Source organism: Rhinatrema bivittatum, chromosome 5 (assembly GCF_901001135.1).
Source record: "Rhinatrema bivittatum chromosome 5, aRhiBiv1.1, whole genome shotgun sequence".
Taxonomy (NCBI): Eukaryota; Metazoa; Chordata; class Amphibia; order Gymnophiona; family Rhinatrematidae; genus Rhinatrema; species Rhinatrema bivittatum.
Genome location: NC_042619.1, coordinates 239,666,163 through 239,685,914, shown reverse-complemented (window position 1 = coordinate 239,685,914; position 19,752 = coordinate 239,666,163). Strand labels below are relative to the sequence as shown.

The following is a 19,752-nucleotide window of genomic DNA, read 5'->3' as shown; positions in this document are numbered from 1 at the left end:
AAATAGTAGTAAGCTGTAAATTCTGCAGTTTATATCAAAGGTTGTGCTATTGAAGCATAGGGTGTTCTCTTCATGTTAGTATGTGAGGGACGGAGCATGCATGTTCAGTATATAAGCATGTATGTGTGAGATATGGATCGTGTGTGTATATGTAGGGGAAGCATATATGAATGTGTGTGTACGAAGATATAAATCTACAGTATATCTACCTGTGAGAGAGCTTGTGGATTAGTGGGAGAGGGATGCACAACAATCTCAGGGTGAAGAAATCAAAATTTCCCAGGTATGGAGAGTGGGATACATTTTTTTTTTTTTTTTTTTAATCTTTATTAGTATGACTTTTGGATGTTTGTGTCTGCTGTTTTGAAATATTTTATTGGTGTTTGTACAATTTGTTTTAAATTTTCCATAAGATTTTAGTTATTGGATCTTCCATTCATCAGCTGTTTTAAAATATTCTTTTTATTAGTATTTTTTATACTATTAGTAGCCGTTAAGCCCGTAACAACGGGCTTCATTTAAAAAAAAATTTTCGGTCCATTTCCTTCCCACTTCCAACCCCCCTCCCCCCCTCTCTCTCCTCCCTCCCCCCTCTGTCCTCCCTCCCCTCCTCAGCTCACTCACTCCCCTCCCAGCTCATCCACAACCGACAGACAGGGGGGGTGTCCCTCCCTCGCGAGCGTCGCCACCGCTACTGCTCCTCCCTCGCGCGCGCCGCCGCCGCTACTACTCCTGCTGCTCCTGCTTGCCGCTGTTCCTACTCCTAAGGAGCAGGCGCCATTTTTTTTTTTCCGGGCACGCTCTGCTTTGGCCGACATGCTCGCATGCGCGGTAGAGCTGCTCTCTACTGCGCATTTGCGGCACGTCGGTCAGGGCTCCCTTATCTAGTAGATGATTTATTATATTTATTGATTTTATTGTTTGTCTGAGGATTGGTGATTGTTCTGATTTGATAATTGCACTGCATAAAGTCTGACTTGTGATTTCCAGTTCAGTTTTTGCCTGCATGTTCCTTTTTCTATTTTGTTTCTTTTCCTGTATTTCATGAGGATCTGTCTGTGTTCTGCATGTGTGACCGAGGACAGGTATTCAGCTAAGCATGTAAGAATCTATAGCAGCTTGGTTTGTTCTGTTTTCCTAATATGAGGTATCTTGGTGTTTTAGGGCCTGGTGTAATTTAGTGTTACTTTTCGTAGGTGAGGTTGGACTTTTAAAGTGTTGGCAGTTCTGTTTTTTGGTGTGGGAGGTTTATTATATAGTAATTGTAATTTACTCATGGCTTTGAGGGTCAAGCCCACTCCGTATGCATTACAGTAGCCCAAATGCCATATGGGTTCCAAATGTCTCTTGGCAGGGTAGTCTAGTTGGGTACTACAGCGGTGCATGTAAATATATTATGTTGTGATATTTTTTACCTCAGAAGATTGTACTTTTTTCATGTAAAATCTGTTATTAATGCATAATTTCTAACTTGTGTGGGGTACAAGGGTATAAAGTTTGCTTAGGGCACATACTCTTGCATAGGCCATGGACTCAGGGAGGGGGGGGCTGAAGACATAGCGGTGTGACAGGTTTTTAAAGACTGAGATGCTGGAGGGACCACTGATGTTACTGGCATTAGTAGAATGGGATCTAATTAATATGTGGGTACTTGTGACTTGGATTGACCACTGTTGGAAGCAGGATGCTGGGCTTGATGGACCCTCGGTCTGACCCAATATGGCAACTTATGTTCTTAAGGAGGTGGGCTTTTTTTTGGCAGGCCCAAGACAGAAACTGAATGAAAAGGAGGGGAGGAGGCAGTTGTTTTGAAATCCTGTTTTTTATTATGGCTTTATTTCTTGGTTGGTTTTGAGGACTGGTGATGTTTCTTTTCCCTTTGTTGCACTGCATAAGGAGTCTGGTTTGTTGTAGTTTCCAGTTCAGTTTTGTCTACATGTTTCTAGTTATGGTCTTTGTTTTTATTGGCTCATATAGTAAACAGTACAGAAAAGTTCGGCACAGAACTCATATTGGTACAAATAGCTACAAAGTGACCAACTTTTCTAACTTAAGGAAAAACTGCAACCCAGAGTACAACAACCATACACACCCACAACCACTACAATACATGCAATCCTTACCACGATAAACCCATGGACTATATAGCAAAAAAAAAAAGCCCCGAAGCCTGAAGAAGGCAGACTCCAGAAACTAGCGGCAAGTACACCTCAAGGAGTAGAGAGTAACTTATCCATAAGCAAAGTACACATTGGAGACCAGGAGAACATGAGGAGACCAAGTCTCGCTTCCAGAGTAGTTCCATTTGCGCTGTCTGCCGCATCAAGGCTTCCATTGATCAAAGGAAGGACATCCTCAAATTTCCAATGCATCAGGATAGCTTTTTTGGCTAGAAGAATGCCACCTCTAAAAAGCATCTGCCCCCCTTGTGATAAGAAACAGCCCCAATAACAAAAATACAGAGACCCCCAGACCAGGAGAACAATCACAACCCCAAAAGTTTGTCCAAATACTTCATATGCCATCCTAAAAAGATTGTAATTTATGACACCCAGTGAACATATGATAAAAAGTACCAGGAGCAATCTTACATTTTACACAGATATCAGAGTCCCACAGATTCATCAAAACTCCCCTATCCCTGGAGATGAAAGACCTGTGCTATAGCTTAAACTGTATTTCCTTCATATAGGCAGCTGATTAGTACCTACAAATAAGCATGAGCTATCCTCTCCAAGTTCTGCATTCCACTTCCCAGCCAACCTAGTCAGGTGGGGAGTGGGCAATACAGAGAGAAGTCTAGCCCATATAGCTTTTTATTGAACTTGGGCGTGGGCTCAAACTGTCCTGATCATCAGTAAGAGCAAGCAAAGAAATGTTGCCAATAGTGCTGGGCTTGAAGAAACGCACAAAACTGATATGTTATATATATCTGTTTTATATGTTATGAAATTTGCTGTAACAAGTTGTTTTAGATGTAAACCAGCGTGAAGGCCTGTACCAAACTTCGGTATATAAAAACACAAATAAATAAATAAAATAAATAAATCGCTGTATGTCTCACTTCTCCAGCAGTTGCTTAAAGGAGTAAAGACATTCCGAATCAGTCCACCCTCTGAACTACACTGCGAAGGCCCATCCCCACTCATCATTGAAAAATGTAATCTCCCAAATCCGAGCCAAAATTCAGATTGCCTGTCAAGGACAAAGGGGGTGACCATCACACTGTGAGCCCCCAGCCCCTGTCACCAAACCCAGACCTTCCTCAGACCCTGAAACCAAAATATGGAAAGTTTTTTTCATAGAGAACAATTTGCTCACTGGGAGATGTACTAGGTTAATCAGGGCAAAAGGAGCCACCCATTCTGGCATCAAGCTCTCAATGTCAAACTTAGGACGACCGGACACCCACTCTTGTAAATAGCACATAAGACATGTAGCATTGAAGATGCATAAGTCTGGCAAAGCATCACACCTCTTCTTACGGTCAGGCCTCAACACATCTTCTCCAGTCCTCGCCTGTCTATTAAAAATGACACACTAAAGAGTGATACACTTTGAGTTGAGGCAGAGAGCCATACTGGAAGCATTTCCAAGGGATAAAATAACTTCGGGAGGATCACCATTTTTAATTGGAGCACAACATCCTAGTACTGACAAAGGGAGTGCTTTCCACTTTGGCAGTAATGCCTTGATATGATTCATAGTGGCATCAATATTGATGGCATAGAGGTCCTCCAGGGAGCATGCCACCTGTATACCCAAGTATTTAAAATGAGATCCTGCCCAGGTAAATGGGAAAGGCCCATCCCAGATAGCCAGTAAAGTAGGAGAACAAGGGAAAACCACCAACTTTCCATAATTAATCCGAAGCCCCAAAAAGGATCCAAACTGATTAATAACAGTAATAATGACCCCCAAACAATCCACTGGCTTTTCCTACATAAAACAACATATTAGCAAAAAGGCTTAATATGATGATTTTTTTCTTAATCTGGATGCCTTGAATCGAGCGAAGAGCTCATACCTTTATTGCCAATAGCTTCAGAGCAAGGATGAACAATGGAGAAGGGGGGCAGCCCTGCCTAGTCACCCTTCCTAATAGAAAAGCCTCAGAGAGAGCCCCATTAACAAACAGTTGTGCCTGGAGAGAATGATATAACAGTTTGACCCAAGCCAACATAGAATCCCCAAAGTTATAATGTTCCAAGACTTGATGCAAATAAGATCACTCCACACAGTTGAATGCTTTTTTTTCAGCATCAAGTCTAAGGAGAAAGACTAGTCAAAAGTATTACTCGCAGGAGAAAGAGCAGTCAGCAAAGTTTTAAAAAGATTAGTATTAGAAAGCTGCTCTTTGATAAATCCTGTCTGATCTGGGCCTACTACTTCAGTGATGACTGAATTCACCTGCTGAGCCAAAACTGTGGCCAGTAATTTGATATCTTGGTAAAGGAGGGAAATGGGCCGGTAGGACAAGGTTAAAGCAGGATCCCGTCCGGGCTTGGGCAACAGGACCACAGTAGCAAGGTTATGTCCTCTATCAAACTCCCCCTGCTTTTGAGCTGCCTGAAACATATATTCTTTAGGGGCAGCAGAATATGATCACACAATAGTTTGTAAAATTCAGGTCTAAGACCATCAGGCCCCGGTGCTTTCAGCAGCTTCAGCTGCCGGATAGCCTGCAAATTTCTGCTTCGTGAATCGGCATTTCCAAAAGCACATGTGCACTTAAAACAGGGAGATCCAGGCCCTCCCCAAAAATCCTGGTAAGCTTGTGTATTAGATGGTCCAGTGGTGTACAGAGACTTATAATATGAAACAAAAGCTTCCAATATTAGAAGTGGTAGTGAGATTCATCAAGTTGTCCCTGATGTGAGTGATAAGACCCTTCGATGTCTGGCAGAGTTCACCAACTGGGCTAGCAATTTACCCAATTTGTCTCCCCACTGGTAAAGTTTTGTATTTAAGATATAAAACATTCTTTCGCTTTCGAATCAAGTAGGGAGTTCAGTTCCCGACAGGTGGCATCCAAACTCGCCGGTGTATCCCTGTCCAAGTTCTGCTGATGAGCCCGACGTAAAGCATAATCTTCTTAGTAAGTGCCAAAATGGCAGAAATCCGTATCCCACTTAACACGAGTGTGATAAGCCAATATATGGCTCAGCAGCCCAGCCTTAGCCATGCTCCAAAAAGTGATGGGATCAACATCAGGAGTCAGATTAAACTCAACATATTCCTTCCATTTATCTTGGAGAAATACAGCAAAACATTTATCGTTATACAGATAGGATTGCATCTTCCGCCGAAACTGAGCCAGAGGCATGGGGGAGTAAGTTCAGTGTGATCAGTACCATAGCATGATCTGAAAAGGGAATATCATGAATCTCACTAGCCACTAACTTGTTGTAAAGAAATTCGGAAATAAGAATATAAACCTGATGGACATGAGTTAAAAAAAAGTATACTCCTGATCCTCCAGGTGAAGAGTATGCCAGGCATTGATTAATTGTAGCTCATGCAACATGAAGCCCACTTCCTTATCTGCCTGAGCTTGCTTAGGGGTCTTGGATGGCTTGCAATCGACCAGAGGATTGACTACCAGATTAGTCTTCTCCCACTATTACTCATGACCCTCCCAGGCAGCTACTTTAGCCAAAGAGCAGAAAACAAAACTGAGTATTGGGTATATATATTGGGGGCATAAAGATTGACCAGTACCATCTTAACACCCTGTAATTCCCCATCCACAATAAAATAGTGCCCATTAGGATCAGACAAACATTTTGTCAAGGTGAAGCTGACAAGTTTGCTAATAAGTATGGCCACACCAGGCCGCTGAGAAGAAAACAATGACCAACCCATTCCTGCTGTAGCTTGCGATGCTTCCCATCTTCCAAGTGAGTCTCTTCCAGAAAAGCAACCTGCACCCCACGTCTCCAAGTCCATTAAAAGCTTTTTCCTCTTAATTGGGGAGGGCAAATCATCTATGTTAAGAGTAGAGAGAACAAGCTTAACCATTAGGGTCAAAAATAGCATACATCCATAGCATTATAGAGATATACATGGAGAGTGGGATTCCCCAGCATAGATCCCCCCCCCCCCCCCAAAAAAAAAGCTGGAATACTCAATGGAAAAAGAAGCGTGGGATTCAGGTGGGACAACAAACATACAACCCCAGTCTCACCCATTCACACACAACAGCCAAACCTTAACCAACCACCCAGACATAATAAACCTTAACTCTCAATACCTCAATCAGTAGGGGCACCCTCCTAACAAAAAAAAACAAGCGGCAAGGAGGTTGTTCCTTCTCTCCTCGCCAAAGGGTGTGCCCACTGCCAATTGGGGGCTTCCGGAACCGGCAAGGATCTTAGATAAGTACTCCAGGCCCCTCATCCAACACAGCCTTCAAAAAGGAGATAGAGCAGCTTTTAAACTAGCACAAGTGGGAAAGCCAATGGTCACTCAGCAGTGCATGCTTCAGAGGAATGTATCTTTTGGCATTCCAATAAAAGCAAAGTAGCCCATGTGCTATAAGTAAAGAATCACCTGAGCTAAAGAATTCCAGATTATACATATCAACTGAAAAGAAGGTTGTTAATACAAACGCACTTTGAAATGTCTGTATGCTAATGCCAGAAGTCTAAGAAATAAGATGGGAGAACTAGAATGTATAGGAGTGAATGATGAGACATAATTGGCATCTCAGAGACCTGGTGGAAGAAGATAACCAATGGGACAGTGCTATATTAGGGTACAAATTATACCACAATGATAGGGAGGATCAACTTGGTGGGGGTGTAGCACTTTGTCCGGGAGGGTATAGAGACCAACAGGATAAAAAATCATGCAAGAGACTAAACACTTATGAGATTTCTACCCATATAGATTGTACTGTGTGTTGGGTAAGAGTATAGTGATAGGAGTATACTATCGTGCACCTGGCCAAAATGATCAGATGTGGTTAGTGCAGTTAGTATAGCTGTGTTTAAAAAAGGATTGGATAAGTTCTTGGAGGAGAAATCCATTACCTGCTATTAATTAAGTTGACTTAGAAAATTACCACCACTATTACTAGCAACGGTAACATGGAATAGACTTAGTTTTTGGGTACTTGCCAGGTAATTGTATCCTGGATTGGCCACTGTTGGAAACAGGATGCTGGGCTTGATGGACTCTTGGTCTGACCCAGTATGGCATTTTCTTGTGTTCTTATGTTCTTATAGAACACGAGCCCCACCCACACATATATATTCACACCCACACACACAAATTGTCCCAGAGTTAGTTGTGCATTCCAAAAAGGCCAGAAAAACAAGGGACCTTGATCCTAAGAGGATTAACAAGTCAGTCTGCTGTGTGAAAAAATGGTTGAAAGACAATGTAACAATGACCATCTCAGCCTGGAAGTCGATCGAGGAACTCTTTTAACAGCAGGAGCCGAGGAAAATATCAGTCTCATCAGAGAGACTCGCAGCCTCGCTGGGTACTGAAGGGTGAATTTGATCCCATGATGATACAGCTGAGTGCAATATGGAGAGAATTCTTTGCATGCCACTTGTACTTTGTTGGAAAAATCTGAAAACAGTAGGAGTCTAGCCTCTCGGTATGTGAGGTTTTTCCAATTCCGGTAAGCTTGCAGGATTCTAACTTTATTCGTGTAGTTTAAGTAGCAAACAATGGTTTGGCGTGGCAGTGACTGGTTCGGTCCCCCCCAGCCCCTAATTGATGCACATGCTCTAAGATGGGCCTTTCAGCTGTACTGACCTGCAGCTGTTTGGGGATCCACTTTTCGCAGCCTTATCAATTCTTCTCCAGATAACGTTTCCGGAACCCCCACAATCTGCAGATTATTCCTGTGACTGCAGTTCTCCAAATCCTCCAGTTTATCTTCTAAGGATTTGTGATGGGTCCTGCGCTCACACGCTCCAGCATAGCCGGCTACTCCTCGTAAGCCCTGAGTGTAGTCTGCACCCCCACCATAGCGGATGCATAGGCCTCCATTCGATCAAACATCATCCACTGATGTCTGAATCTGGTGCAGCTGGTCCTTGAGCGCCGCCGAAACAGCCCAGGTGAGATCTTTCAGGGCCGCCTCAGAGAGGCCAGAGCCCTCCAGGTAAGGGCTCTGTCGCTGTTTTGTCTTCACCCCCAATGTTGTGATCGCGACTGGCACTTCAGGCGTCCCACTATTACTACTTACTATTACTACTTACAAACTCCAAAACTCAGTTGCAGGAGGGTAATTGGCATATAATCTATTTGACAGATACAGATGTCAGGGAACCGGTAAATTGAACGAGCCCCGCCGGTTCCTAGGAAGCGAGAGGGAGACGCGTGTGCTCAGGCTGCCAGCATAGCCACGCCCCTCTATGGTCTCTCTTCTTTGTTAGGTGAGGGTCTGCACATGTGACTGAGGTGAGGTTTTCTGCTGGCAGGTAGTTTCTGTGCAGGGCTCTATAGCAGCCTGGCTTGTTTCATTTTCCTAACAGGAGGTGTATTGGTGTCTTAAGGCCTGGTATAATATTTTCAGTGTTCCCTCTTCTTAGGTAGTCGTTACTGTTTGAGTGCTGGAAGTCAGTGCTGTTCTGGTATGGGAGATTTACTATCTTTGTAATTTCTGTTCAGAAAGAGTACTTATCTTTCCCTTGTGTCATTCTTAACAATGAAAGTAATACTGGCTTTTTATTTATTTTTATTTCCGCTGTGGATTATGAGCAGTGAGTGTTTTTCGTCAGGTGTGTCATGATGACAAAGGTTGAGAACCCACTGGCCTAGAGCCTCACCGGTCCAGGGGCAGTGACAGCATGGTGTCTCCTTCCTGCCCGCGCAGCCCAAAAAAGGAAGCTAGGGGACGGAAGGAGGAGAGGCCATAGCAGGAAAAGGAAGCCTCTGCCTTGGGCTCATGCAGCACAGGAGGAGCAACAGCGCACTCTTCCCCCACACCCCCCCCCCCCCTCAAGACCAGGAGGCTGCCCGCTGGACTTCTGCTTCTAAAGGGAGGGGGGGAGAGAGGGGTGCGTGTATCTGAATATGTGTTTGCACGTATATATAAGAGAGAGGAGAGAGCCTATGAGCAACAATCTGTCTCCTCTTCCCTGCTAATCCATAACAATCTCAGGGCATCTGGAAATCAAAGGATCCCAGGTATGGACAGCAGGGGTTTTATCTTTTTGTTTTAAGTATTGGGTGATGTATGAGTCTGCTGTGTTTTGAAATATTTTATTGGATGAAGGAGCTTCACTGGCTTCCTTTTTGGTGCATAGTAAGGTGCTTTCAATTTGTATTTATTTAAAAGATGTATAGACCACAAAATATGTAAAATATCACACAAGTTCAAACTTTATCGTGGACGTTTAAGGTATTGAAAAGAACTGGGCCTCAATATCTTGAATCATTTGGTAGGAGGCTGCCTCTTGAGCCCTAAGGTCTGCACATAAAGCATTTATAGTTCCCCTCTCTGTTCAATAGATAGATCAGGTTAAGACAAGAGCAAGCTTTTTCTACAGTAGCACCCAGACTCTGGAAATCCCTTCCATATCAGATCACATTAGAAGAGCCACAAAAGAATATGATTGTTCTTACAATCGAGCCGATGCAATAAGTTGCATTCAGCAGCGTACTGCTTAATACATGATTGGACACGCAAAAACTCCCGATGCAATAAGGGGGTTAGCGTTTCCAAGACTTGCGTCCAAACAGCACATAGCTAATGGCCTCATCTACATGCAATTTATGTGATGAGCGCTATTAGCTATTACCCTTTGATTAAAAAAAATTCCCGCGTGGCCGACACACCCATTGTAATGCAAGTTTTATGCCAGCCTGGGAGCTGGCATTAAGGCATGCCACACTCAAGGGCTCAACCACTAAAACAAAAATCCTGCTTTCTGTGGTTCCTCCTATTCGTACCATTGCAGTGGCTAGCAGGGTGGATAACTCTGTGGTCACCCTGCTGCTCAAACGGAGAGGTGAGCAGTACCCTCTGGCTGGCCCGGGGTAGCGGGCTTGATTGGCACTTGATGGTTCCGGTGACTCGCAGAGGGAAGGTGATGACACTTAAAACTCTTTTAATCACTCCATCACAGCGCTGATTGGTCCATTCACTATCATATGTCAATGAAAGGACCAATCCCCTTTCAGAATGCTGTCCTGAAAGGGGATTGGTCCTTTCACTGACAAGTGCCAGTGAAAAGGACCAATTGGGAACAGCCCTGCTGGGGGTGGGGAGGGAGCTCTGACCAGGTCAGCTGCTAGGTGCACAGCCACGTCTCCTGGGTGCCTGATGCTTGAGTGCTAGGGACATACAAATTTTACCTAGTACATCCCTTTTAGTGTGGCACTCCTTAGCATTCTGTCGCTCGCCCAGGAGAGGTGGATGTGCACATGTTGAAGAAAAATGCACCTAGTTTGGATGCATGTTTTTGTGCGTGATAAAGCATTGGCCTGTTTGTGGAGGTAAACCTTAACTGCTGATGCAGCAAGGCGTTTACATAAACTAAATGCGCCTGTGAAACTCTGCGTCCTGCTCAGCACCTTCAAATGGAATTTTTTTTTTTTTTTTTTTTTTTGATGGCAGAAAAGGACCAAATGATCCATCCAACCTTATGTCAGAATCTGCTGCACTGTGCACTTTACCCCCATGCTTAGTTTCCCAGCCCGTAAAAGTCAGGGTCCTCTGTTTGAATCCAGTTTCCCTTAACTGTTGCCGTGGAAGCGGGGAGCAATGTTGGAGTTGCATCAAAAGTATCAGGCTTACAGGCCGATGCAATACCTGTGCGAGGAAAATGGGTGCTCATGATTGGTGCGTGTTAGAGCGGGCGCACTATCGACCTCTCTGAGGCACCTGACTTAATATTTAAATGTGCTGCAGCAGTAAAAAGGAGACACTAGGGAGAATTGTGCGCCCTAGCGCCTCCTCGGCAGCGGGCACACAGGAGAGGTGGCTGTCAACGGGTTAGAATGGAAACTCAATTTTACAAGTGTCCGTTTTTTCCTAACCTGACCACCAGCACATCCCGTTCCCCCCCCCCCCCCCCAAAGGAGGAGAACCTTTTTGTTCCTTCAACTTTAATATCACCACGACATTAAGTCAGAGGAAGTACAGCAAAGCAGTATTTTCTTCTTTTTTGGGCTGCTCAAAAATATTTCTGAGGGTAAAAAATGTGTGCATCGGGTGCATTTTCTTTTTTTTCTTTTTTTTTCTATCAGGAGAATAGTTGTTAACCTAATCAACATGCATTTGCTTGTGATGAGCGCTATTAGTTTTGCAGAGGGTTGGACGTGCGTTTTGGATGCGTTAATCCCCTTATAGCATAAGAGATTGTGGACTCTCCTCTAACCACGGATTAACCGCTCGGCTGAGCGCACTGTATTGAATCTGCCTGTTCATGATTAAGGGTAGTAAGCGCTGCATCAGCAAGTTATCACTCATGTCTGTTTGTTCCCCAAACCGTAAAAGTCTGGGCCCTCATTGGTTGTCTGAATCCAATTCCCCTTTTTCCCCAGCTGCCATTGAAGCAGAGAGCAATGATGGAGAAGCATTAACAGTATCAAGGCTTATTTGTTAAGGGTAGCAACTGCCTCACCAGCAAGTTACTTCCATGCACTTTTTTTTTTTTCCCCTTCATTTCCATCCTCAAGCCTTTAAGGGATCACAGTGTGTATCCCATGCCCCTTTAAATTACAGTAGATAATGGCCTCAGGAATGGCCCCCACCCTAATTACAAGATCCTGTTCACATCCTGCCTCTAGTTGCCATCCGTTTTTGGACTGAAAATGCAAATTCTCTTGGATTCCATGTTCTTCCAAGTGTTCAAGATAGCCACACGACACGCCTGATACACGAGAAGGATTTTCCCATTTTGTGTCGGGGGGGGGTGGGAGGAATGCTGAGTACTTACAGCCCTGTCATTTGGAAAATGTATCTACTGAGAATTTTTTATTTTTTTTTTCGTCTTCGCAGTGTCTGGAGAAGTTCCTGTACCGCAAAATGTAAGAATGGAGTCAGTAAATTTGAAGAATATTCTGAAGTGGGATCCACCTATATCACACAAAGAGCATATGACTTACACAGCACAATATACAAAGTAGGTTTGGGAGTTGCAGGGTAAGACATAATGAAGGTGCTGTCACCTTATAATATCTCGCACAGCCCCTGTTCTGCTCTGTTCAAGTGACTTATCCATGCCCTATCTCATTTCTCTGTGTATTAACGCTTTGCTTTTGCTGTTCCTAAACAGCTAGCCTACTCTGCTGCTGGCTGACTTGTTTCCAACCAAATTCACTATAATTTATCCTCTTAACTGCTCCCTATGTGATCTAGGCCGATTTTCAGAACAGTGGATTTGTACAATTTGCATATTGATCTAATGCAGAGCCTCAAAGGCTGTAAACAAGTTGGGTTTCCCAGATTTCCACAGTGAATTTGCATGTACTGCCTCCATTGTAGGATAGGTATCTCTGAAATAAAAAGGAGCATTGACTTGGCAATGAGTCAAGCATGTTAAGGGGAAAATACAAACCACTGAGTTGTCAAAGCACTGGTTCACCCATTCTCATCATTTTGTCCCAATCCAGCCTAGCCCTGCAGCCTCTGCGCCAGCTTCAACTAGCATATTTGTATTTGCTGGCCTGCCTGAATAGATGTCTGTCTCCTTTCTTGCCTGAAGACCTCATTCTATCTAGAAGAAAGGTGTGAAAAAGAACATTTTTCATGTGTGCTATTAGGCCTGTTGTAACATGTTGGGTTTGGCTTTTGTCCACAAAAAAGCATGAATAAAATGAAACTAAACATTCAAATATCCAGTAGGCTTCAGTGAGGTACCAGAAGGAAGCATTTTTCATAGAATAACAAGCTGAAGGACAAGGGGGATTATCATATGAAACTGAAGGGAAGGTAGCTCAAAGGGAATGAGAGAAAATCCTTCTGCATTGAGAGAGTGGCAGACACCTGGAACGGTTGTCATCCAGCAGAAGTGGTAGGATTGTAAATGGTGATCAGAATGGCCCAAGTGCATGTGGACCTCCTGGTAGGGCAAAGGAGGGAGAAGACCAATGATAGTCAAAAGCAGGTACAAATCAGTGGCCTGGCTAGACAGTGACCTTTATCTGCTGACCATCTTCTGTGTTAATCTGCAAAGAATCAGTTTTCTCGGAGTGGAATGACTGCTAGATCTCTTTACTGTGTGAAATTTTTAGGTTGAGTTTTTGTTTGTAGATTCAAAAGGTGGGGGGTATGTGTAAAGCACACATTTTGGTATCTTGGAAAAAAAAGTCTTTCTTTTTTTGTTTACAGTGATTTTCTGTCTACTTCCTTCTACAAACCAGTTCCAGTTTGCCAAAATATTAAAAGGCTTGAGTGTGATTTCTCAAGGCTGTCTTATGCTGGTTACTTTTATCTGCATGTGAGGGCCGAGTTCCAGAACAGAACCTCCAACTGGGTGAAGATCCACTTCACTCCCCTTTCACAAAGTGAGCTTTACTCTCTTCTTATTGCAAAAAAATTCTCCATAATAAGGGGAAATGGAAGCTGTCCTATTCATGTACCTTCCCGAAAAGAACAGAGAAACGAGCAGAGGAAATGCAGTTCTTTGTTCGTGGTCATTGTTGCTGTTGTACACGGTTGCCACCTCACATTATTTCACTCAGATAATCCAGTTTCATTATGTAAAGAGTTTTGGTTTAAGAGTGTATCTGTTTGTTTAGCTCAACCTTGTTTGAGATGACCAAAGGTGCAGGTAGAAGTGAACGACCTTTGCAAAACTGGAGCCAGTGATCCCATTAAGGTCATCCAAGCAAATCCCTATATAAATTGTACCTGCCGCTGTCCCCAATTCCAGTGCAATCCTGGTTCACCTCTGTTGTTATATGGGTGCCATTTATTAAGGTATATCTTTTATTTCAGTTCAGGTATTTGATACCCAGATTTCCTCCCAAAAAGTCCCATAATGCCTCTTTTTCAGTGGCAGCCATGCTGCTATGAGAAAGTAAATATTGACTACAATCTGAGTAAATAACCTTAATCGTCTTCAGTCCCTCCCCTCACAATGGGGAAAGCCATGGATACCAACACAAGTAACAAAGCACTATTGAATTCCTTAATAAATGTAGATGTGTAAGAGCATGTGTACTGCTGAGGTTTCTGTACAAATCATGATAAATGTACATTGAGAAAGTTGCCCCAACAGGAACTAAAGAGCAGAAAGCACATATATGCTCAAGAAGGGCTTTTTGTATTATAGGAGATGGTTATTATTGTAACAGGTTCACTGTTCACAAACATGGCCAGGCAGCTAGGTTAGGAAATATAATGTGCTAAGCGCATGTGATATGCTCCAGTGGAAAAGGCAGCTGGTTACTGGGATAGCTAAAACTTCATTAACTTTCATTTGTGTTCCATTCTTCCTTCTGCAGCAATCATTGGACCACCTCAAGTGATTCTGGAGTCTCGGAGTGGCTATCTGGATGTGATCTGTATAGATCCTGTGCACGAGTATGAACAAAGGTCCCTGAAGGAATGTTATGGTTCTAGCTGGACTTACGAGGTGCGCTACTGGAAAAAAGATGACCCCAATCCACAGGTAATGGTTACGGAGGTAATCTTTATTCTGTATTTTTAAGCTTCTTTCTTTCAGAATTATTTCATTAGGTAGGAAAGGGAGGGGTTTCTATTTTTTCAACTTTGCATCTTTTGCAAGGGCCTGCTCTTTTCTCTCTAGCCAGTGGCGTAGTAGTTAGCAGTGGATGGGTCCCCATAACACCATGTTGCCTTGAAAACCCTGTGAGAGTGACCAAGCAAGTCTTCTGGATGGGAGCAGAAAACCATGCCGACTCCAGCCTTTTCTAATGCAATTTCAAGTTTTTATTACTATAACATCACAGAGGACTGCGTTACCTCCGGACAGTGTACTCACAAACCTTCAGAGAAGGTCAGGAGCTCCTTGCTCCTGGAGACAGGGGGGGGGGGCGCTCTCCAGTTCCAAGCTGAGCTCTCTCCCTCTATGGGATTTAAGGTGGACAAGGCTAAATGCCTTGTCCCGCACAGGTTTAAAGGGGAAAAACAGGGGCGCTTTATCACAGACCAAAGAGTCTAAATAGAAATATGCAGACATAACTGAACTAGAAACTGCAACAAGCCAGATTCTGTATGTAGTGCAACAATGAAAAAACAGGAACATTACCATTCTTTATAAAACATCAAAAAATAAAATCAAGAAATATAAAACATCAATCATAATAGCAAAGCCATACTAATAAAAATAGATATTTGAAAACAACTGACAAAATAGCCAATAAAGCTCTGGAATTTGTTGCCAGAGGATGTGGTTAGTGCAGTTAGTGTAGCTGGGTTCAAAAAAGGTTTGGATAAGTTCTTGGAGGAGAAGTCCATTAACGGCTATTAATCAAGTTTACTTGGGGAATAGCCACTGCTATTAATTGCATCAGTAGCATGGGATCTTCTTAGTGTTTGGGTAATTGCCAGGTTCTTGTGGCCTGGTTTGGCCTCTGTTGGAAACAGAATGCTGGGCTTGATAGACCCTTGGTCTGACCCAGCATGGCAACTTCTTATGTTCTTATATGTTAAGTTCTCAAACGCCAATAAAATATTTCAAAACAGACACATCAAACAATTCTTAAAACTAATAAGGATTTTTTAAAAATACCCTGCTCTTTCCATACCTGAACTCCTTTTTTTTGTTTTTTTATTCCAGTCACCCTGAGCTTCATGGATTAGTCGGAGGTGGAGGGTTCGCACAGACTTTCTCTCTCAAATATACGCTTGCTCACACATGGCCACTGATTCCTTGCATGCTTGCTGACATGCGTGTGTATTGTCACATGGATCATCGCTTGCTCTCTAATGCTCATTTATGCATACTGACACATGCTCTGTCATGCATGCACTGATACATGCCTGCTCTCATGCATGTGCACTTGCATACTTGCTTTCATATGCATTTGCACATTTGCTCTTGTACTTGCTCTCTGTGTCTCACATTTTGCTCTCATACTTGTGCTTGCTCTCACACTCACATACAGATCACTGACAAAAAAAATAGTTTTACTTTACGTAGGGGGTTCTAGAGGGGCCCTAGGAGTACATGGTCTGGATGGACTGCCAGTTAATGCTCTGGAAGGAAGTGTTCTTGGTGTAGAAAGAGGCAGGCTGCAAGTTCCCTATAATGGCTGGTGTTTTGGTTTTTGGGGGTCTCTTTTTTTTTGGGGGGGGGGAGGTTTTTGTGGCCCAAGGATAAGGTATTCCACGCTTCCAAGCAGGTTCAATTCAGCACCTGACACTTTTTTCTATTGCATTAGAATGCCAATCTTCCCCAATCCATTGAATGAGGATAATCCAAGACTGCAAGAATGAGTCTCATTGTCCCAGCCTGACAAAGGCTGAGGGGTTCTACTATCTCATCCAGTTATTTGAGCAGCTTCCGATCCCACTGGGATTTCTCCATCCCTCAGTGTGCAGGAGGATGGACAACTTTGTTATCCGAACCTCTCCTCCCTAGCCTTGATAGCATGGGTATTGAACGCACAGTAGCTTCCTCCCTGCGCCTTCCAACAGAAGTGGAAGACATCTTGATCTCAGCCAGGAAGTATTAGACTAGAAAGTCTGATAACTTCAAATAGAGGTTTTTGGCTTATAGCCAAAGGACTTAGTTATTTGTTTTCACGTTCTTCTTCATCTGGTCCTAATACATCCTCTGTGAAAGTATACCTCGATGCCATTATGGCATGCAATCATCTTGTAGAAGGAGCGCCAATATCCATTCATCTTTTAGTATCTAAATTTGTGAATGAATTGTAGCATTCAAAACTTCCTATCACTAAGCCTCTGTGCTTTGGGATTGTAATTTCATCATAACTCAGCTCATGAAGTGTCTGTCTTGAGCCTCTTAACTCTCCTTACGTGGAAACTGCTGTTTTTGGTAGTCGTATCTGCTAGGCATGAATCACGGTGAATAAGAGACTCATGTTTGTATCTCCAGTTCTTCCATAACGGTGGTCCTACATAGCTTCCCCAACTTTCTTCTAAAAGCGATTATCAGCTTTACATATCAATTTATTGCTCTTCTAACTTTTTTTTTCCCCAAGTCGTCATGTGCATAAAGATGAGAAGGCTCTCCGTTTGTTCTTTGGACTCTGACAGGCCGATGCAATACTGTGCACTGGCCGCAGCACAGGGGTTAGCATGTCCAAAACGGGTGACCAACCTGTAAATTCATGTAGATTTATGTTGATGAAGCTATTAGCTATTTCCCCCAAAGCAAAAAAAAATGTACGCCTGACGTGCACATTTTTTATCAAAAATAATGCCTGACCTGGAGCAGGTGTTAATTCCTGAGGAGCCCAAAAGGTTTACAGAAAAGCAGAAAATACTGCTTTGCTGTAGTTCCTCCGACTTAATATCATGGCAATGTTAAGTTGGAGGAACCGTAAAAGGAGAACCCTAAAAAAAAGTGTGCTGGCAGTCAGGTTAGGAAAAGGGATGCACAATTAACAAGTGTCCGTTTTCCTAACCCGCTGGGCGCCTGCTGCCGAGGAGGCACTAGGGGCGCACAATTTTCCCTAGCGCCTCCTTTGTACCGTGGCAGCCCATTTAAATATTACATCAGGTGCCCCGGAGAGGTGCATCTATGTGCTCTAGGAAAGCAGGAGCTCGGTCATGAGCTCCGGTTTTCCACACACCAATATTGCATTGGCCTGTGCGAGCTTTGGCTTACTATTTGAGAAGGACTCTGCCTCATCGTCAAGCTTCCCAGTTGTTCATATCTCTTCATCCTAAGAGAATGGGAGCAGCAGTTTTTAAAAAGAACTCTAATTCGCTAGAAGACTGTATTTCACACTGTTATGCACTAGCTAGCTTGCAAATAACAGACCCTGTCAAGGCTCATCAGGTTAGAGCCATGGTGACGTCAGTGGCTCATCTCAAGGCCACTTCAATTGAAGACATCTGCAAAGCTGCAACTTGTTTGTCTGTGCACATCTTCTTCATTCTACTAATGCCTGGACAGCAAATCCAGAAATGACACTAATTTTGTACAAACAGTTTCGTGCAACCTGCTCACCTAGTAGTCCACCTTACATTGGTGGGACAAGGTTGCTCATTCAGTTTTTGCTCTGGTGTGTGACCCTTAGCTTGGGACTCCCTACATGTTTAATGGCTAAATCAGCCCTGCTTTTCAACTGAGAAACAGTTTGCTTACCTGTAAACAGGGTTCTTCATGGACAGGATGACTTAGCCATGCTTATTTCTTGCCCATCTCCCTGGCGAGTCAACTTCCTCACTATAGCTCCTAATGGACCGAAGAACTCATGAGGCAGTATGTGTGTGGGAACCAGCACGCATTCTCTAAGATTTTTGCTGAGTCTTGAGAGACTAATCCATTTAGTGCCGTCAGATGTCACCCGCATGTCATAGCAAATGTATTCTGCTATCTATAAAGAACCCTATTTTATGGCTAAGCAACTTGCCCTATTTGCTCTTTGGGGAACAATGGGTAAAATTATATTTTGGTGAAAGAAAGTACTCTATTGTACTAAAATCAAGCTTTTAAATCTGTGCAAAAAAAGAATAAATACAAACAACATTACAAAAAGGTCACACAATATAGTTAATATTAAATTGTAAAACAATCAAACTAAACTAAAACTAATTCAGATAAGACCAAATTTGAGGCAGAGACAAGAGTGTGCCTCCTGTGTTTTAATGCCTTGGCCTGAGGTAGCATAAACTCACCTCTCTGGTCCCCATGATACTCTATTGCTCTGTCCATGTGGTAGCATCTAGTTGTTTCTACCACACTGGGCACAGTGATAGAATAACTTTAGCCACCAGAAATGTAAGTTTACTCCACCTCAGACCAAAAAGGAGTTACAGGACCAGCGTAAGCTCTCTGGGGCTCGCAGCTTTGCAAACTATAAGCTTTCTGGGAAGGACCTTAGCTGCATAGTATGCACTTTAGTGTTGTGCATCCTGAATGTGACATACTGTTCAGCTGTAGGTGCCTTCCCTGGAGAGCTTACACAATGTTCAACTGTAGGCTCCAGTTTCTGAGAACTTACATTTCTGTGTGAGTCCTTCCTGGGTCTGAGGTGGAGTACCATGCTGGACACAATAGTAGACGGCATTGACCACCAGAAATGTGAGTGTATGCCACCTCAGACAGAGAAGTTAAAGTTCCAGTGACTTTGGCATCTTGTTTAGCTGCAGATGCCCCCTAGAGTTTTATGCTTTAAGCTAGCTGTAGGTGCCTGCCCCAAGAGCTTATGCTTTGCCAAAATGGCCTTAGATGCAATAATTTACTCTCTGGATGGGCTCTTACAGCTAGCTGAACAAAATGTAAGCTCCCTGGGGTGGGCATATAGAGTTTACCAAAATTGAAGCACTGTCGGTGTACTGTTCAGCTGTAGGGGTCTGCTCCGAGAGCTTACTGGAAATTAAACTCTTGAGACCGAGGTGCAGTAAACCCAAGCTTCTGGTGGCCAAAGTTATTCTATTGCTGTGCCCGGTTTGGTAGAAACAGCTAAACACTACCACACCGGGCACAGCAATAGTAGAACATGGCCATCAGAAATGTGAGTTAAGGTTTCTTCCTTCTGACCCAGGAGTTAAATTTCCAGTGTTTAAGAAAATGTGCTTTAAGCTATCTGCATTGCTGGGGAATAGCAATAGCTAAATGCCATATTTCATGAGATGTGCATGCACCCATACGAAGATTTTTATTTTTTGGCACTAAA

At 43.3% G+C, this 19,752-nt stretch overlaps 1 protein-coding gene across 7 annotated transcripts in view; it reads left to right on the top strand.

Annotated features, from left to right (window-relative positions):
• IL10RB (interleukin 10 receptor subunit beta) overlaps positions 1-19,752 on the top strand; it is a 32,783-nt gene that overhangs the window by 3,219 nt on the left and 9,812 nt on the right. For 3 of the 7 annotated variants that reach the window (XM_029603566.1, XM_029603561.1, XM_029603564.1), the window contains exons 2-4: positions 11,969-12,092; positions 13,301-13,476; positions 14,419-14,585. In XM_029603566.1, the coding sequence (XP_029459426.1) occupies positions 12,004-12,092; positions 13,301-13,476; positions 14,419-14,585 (432 nt within the window). In that variant the 5' untranslated portion in view covers positions 11,969-12,003. Of the gene's footprint in view, positions 1-11,957; positions 12,093-13,300; positions 13,477-14,418; positions 14,586-19,752 lie in introns of all 7 variants that reach the window. The other 4 variants (XM_029603562.1, XM_029603563.1, XM_029603560.1 and 1 more) reach the window with 4 other exon arrangements.